Source organism: Austrofundulus limnaeus, unplaced genomic scaffold, assembly GCF_001266775.1.
Source record: "Austrofundulus limnaeus strain Quisiro unplaced genomic scaffold, Austrofundulus_limnaeus-1.0 Scaffold1211, whole genome shotgun sequence".
NCBI classification, from domain to species: domain Eukaryota; kingdom Metazoa; phylum Chordata; class Actinopteri; order Cyprinodontiformes; family Rivulidae; genus Austrofundulus; species Austrofundulus limnaeus.
In genome coordinates, this window is record NW_013953613.1 from 39,995 (window position 1) to 44,175 (window position 4,181).

The window sequence follows — 4,181 nt, forward strand, 5'->3', positions numbered from 1 at the left end:
ACCAAATGTATTTAAATATAATTCAGATACTACAAAGTGAACATCTGCCATCAGTATAATCCTGTATAATAATAATGTTTTTAATTGTTTGTAGCTTAAACGAGAGACCAAAGACAAATCTCATTAGGTTTGTTCTCTTTCTTTATGTTCAATCACAGTCAAGTATACAGGGCATTAAGTAATGAACATTAAGAATATTAATTTATCTGTCATATTATTCTGAAGCATAAGTTAATCATTTAAATTATGAAAAATGACTCCCTCCAATCACTTCAACCACAAGATGACATCCTCAGAAACCAACAAGCTAAAACTAAAATAAATAAAATAAAACTGAACTGATAACCTCTATTTTAGACTCTTTAGTTTTAACATTTGGTGGAGGAGAATGCAGAGGATAAACATATGTACAAACTCAGAAAATACTGGGCTCCAACTGGTCAAATGGTGCAGATTAAAATTTACATATGAAGAATCCACTTTTTTTAGCCATTAAATACATTTTGTTGTGTACTTTGAGTAGGAGTGCAGAAAACTTTTAGTTTAGTCTCTCCTGGTGGAGCGTAGATATCTTTATATTCTGTTTGGGTTATACTTTTCAAATCATTCCGTTTTTTTTCTCTTTTCTGACATTTTCTGAACTACTTTGTCAAGTTATTTGCGACAGAACTGCCAGATAAGGTCTGGACGTACCGACTACAGTTTGATGGTCTTTATTCTCTGGCTCTGGGTCGGACTCTGGCACCAACATGGGAAGGTCCTGTCACACTAGATAACTTATACCAACTTATGAAACATTTTTATGTCTAAATTGCTAATAAAAGTTGTACAGTATATTTGATCAATTTTGACAGTATGTGCACACCTAAAAGACGCTTCCAGTTGTTAAATGCAGATGTCTTTAAATTTTCATAAGTTGTCTAAAACGTCAGAGACAGAGGCTTCAGGCTGCAAGTCTTCCCTTGTTGACATCTTTTAATTAATTAGTAAATAAAATGTCGTAGTGGTAATCTGCTCTGTCAAACTAGAATGAACTGCTGCGGAAGCTGGAGGGGGACGGAGTGAGAAGCATCTTGATTGGATTTAAAGAGACAGCCTCAAAACGAGTTGATCTGACAAACACCCCAGAAAAAGGGGTGAAAGAGGGGCTTGTGGAGTTACAGTAAGGAGGAATTCAAACCAAACATTTCAGTTTCACTTTATATAGACCATCTGAATGATTTAAATATGAAAATGAAAGATTTAACAGCAGGACACATCTCCTTTAAAGATGTGATGGTTCCACCCCTTGGTTGCTGAGAACAGCACTACATAAACTGCAGTACTGGCTCTCCTCTTGCACCAAAACAACTGAAGAATAATTTGACATAACTAGATTCAGATTTCTTCATTGTTTTATATTTACTTTCTATACGTCCTATAAAAAGGTACTGCTTATATGCATCTTGGTTAAATATGGTTTATTTCCTATAAGAGTTGCTCTTGAGTTAAAGCGTTTGAAGCCAAGCTCATTATATGAACCAGGATTTTGATTCAAATTCAAAAATACTTGATTGATCTGTAGGAAAATTATGCATTGTTCAAAATGTTATGTGTGAATAAACAGGAATCCGCTGGATTTCTTCTTTAAAACTTTATTTTCAGTCTTCTGACTTGTGTTAAAAAATTTCCTTCAGATCCCAGAGGGAAATTAGGTTGATAAGCTTGTTTGAGAACCAATTGATGATAGCACATCTTCTTAATTTGCCTCAGAAGGTCGTTAATGAAAGATGTGTGCAAAAACTATTAATGCCTGCTAAATTTAAAATTCATCTTAAAATCCATACTTCTGACTTCCTGAAGTTTTGTAAAACTTAAGATGTTTTTAAAAGTTCTAATGACTGTTTCTCTTAAAATATACCAGTATCATTTAGTCTTAATATATTTTTTAATTAGGGTGCTTGTTAATTTTTTTTCACCAAAAGTTGTTTTATCTTGCATTTAATAGTGGACTTTTTGAGGGTATTATGGTTTATGCTTTGTGTGTGCAGCTCTTACAGACCTGGTGTCAAACAGCTCCCAGCGCTCTCTGTAATAATACTGGTCCAGGGTTTTGAACCAGTGTGTCGGCTGCTGCAGCCTTGTGCGGTTCAGCAGATCCTGAAAGGTGGGCGACACATACAGGTCCTGGTCGATGGGGAATGGCATCCTGTAGTGCAGGTTTTGCAGAAGGTGATACGCCCCCTGGTGGACGGAGCGAGTTGGGTAGTACATAGTTATCTGAAATAAACCAGAGAGCGCAGCTGTCAGAGCCCAGAGGCTGATGTGTTTCCATCAGGGTGTATCTGTGACCTGACCTCGTGCAGTGACTGACTGGAGAAGACTGTGTGCCAGCTGCTGGGCTCAGCGCTCAGAGCTGGGAGCAGGGAGCGACCCGTCAGGTAGACCTGAGTGGTGGGACTTCCAGGGAGGCTGTAAGCTGGGTAGGGAATAGAAAACCAGTCCAGGATGGTCGGTGTAATGTCTGCCAAAGAGAGAGAGAGAGAAAAATTTTTAATTCACAGAAAGAAAATCTATAAACTAACACCTGATCTGAGGTAAAAGCTTAAAACCAGATTTGATGTCATTTTAGTAGGGAAATAAAAATCTACTACTATACTTTACATGGGAAACTTTTGGTCTCTCTCCAGCTAGAGCTAAGTATAGCAATGCATTTCTTTTTCTTTTTTTCATAAAATGGACATTTTTTGGAGTTAAAACACTTAAATGTTTCAGTATAGTGTTTTATAAAACTGTAGTCAGAAAATAGCATGAGCGTAAAACATAATTACTGCAGTTTTTGTTAAATTTCTTTTTCTTTACTAAAACAACACAAGCCAAAATAACATCACAGTTAGTTTAAACCTTAATCCTGAACAGGGCTTATTTGTTGTGGTCTAAATATCTTCTGTCAAATTCTATTAGAAATGTTTGAACTGATTAGTTCTGAGTAGGTTTTACTTTGTTATTGTTCAGCCGCCCCCTTGTGGTAGTTTAAAGATATCACATAAGTAAAAAGTCCTCCCAGCTTTGACTGTTCGATTCTGTGGTCCCAGACCCTGACCCTCAGGTCCCGCTGTCCTGCATCCTGCATCCCCCCCACAACACACCTGATTCAAATGAATGAATCAATAACATCTGCAGACGTTTCAAGCACAGACTCATTCCTGAAGGTCACAAACATTCAGTAACTTCTTCTGCCATGTCATTTGCATGTCAAATTTTTGATAAATGAAGTATCATAGTTGCTCATTATTGTTTCTTTCACTAAATCATGTCACTGACCTGTACTAAAATCATTTAAGTAGTTCTAAGTCTAGTATTTTTAGTCAGATTTTCAGTTTCACCTGTCCTGGGACTGTCAAAGTATGTTGTAGGCATCAAGAAGGAAAAAAACAAAAAAAAAATCACTTTTATATATTTGTTTTACAGAGTTTTCTTTCAATCATCTCACTTGAATAACATATGGCACAGTATGAAGGTCAAAATGACTATTGCACAACCAATGATCGCTACATCCATGTAGCACGAGTCTATATCTATTTCTAAGCCAGCTATAGATCTGATTAATGATAGGCCGTTACACCATATTTTGTGACCGTCATATATTGTGACTAGAGGGGGCGCCGTTGCGTTTCTACAGCAGAACTTGGCCGAACATGGRCACAAAGAAGAATGATACGCCAAAAGTGTAAAGAGGCTGAAGACACATACGAAAAAAACAAACACAATTGATTGTTATCCATGGTCACAGAATATGACAGCTGTGGTCATATATTGCAACTTCCCTGTAGCTTGGTTAATAGTAAAAATATTTATTCAAAAACTATTTCTACTAATTGTTTATATCCTCTAGTGTCAAAAAAATAACTTTTGATGACTAACATGGTGACTGTTATTAAATTAGTTCAGGGTCAAATAATATGACAGCTGTTATCATATATAGTAGTAATAATAGTAATAGTCAACATGCCAGTGATCAAAAGTTATTTTGAGAAAGAGACTATTCATTAGTGTTAGCATCGGAGGTTAGTGACTGGCATGGATAAGCTGGCGTTAACATTGAAGAGGCAGATGACTAGCATGGATAAGCTCTCTGATGCTAACAAATACAGTGCTGGCTCTAGCCATTTTGGTGCCATAGGTGAGTTGAAGCGAACCCC

General features: G+C 36.7%; 1 protein-coding gene across 2 annotated transcripts in view; it reads right to left on the bottom strand.

The window, feature by feature from the left end:
- sgsh (N-sulfoglucosamine sulfohydrolase (sulfamidase)) overlaps window positions 1-4,181 on the bottom strand; it is a 15,023-nt gene that overhangs the window by 1,985 nt on the left and 8,857 nt on the right. For both annotated transcript variants that reach the window (XM_014031260.1, XM_014031259.1), the window contains 2 exons: window positions 2,337-2,503; window positions 2,042-2,259 (listed from right to left, as the gene is read on the bottom strand). In XM_014031260.1, coding sequence (XP_013886714.1) covers window positions 2,042-2,259; window positions 2,337-2,503 — 385 coding nt within the window. The remainder of the gene's footprint in view (window positions 1-2,041; window positions 2,260-2,336; window positions 2,504-4,181) is intronic.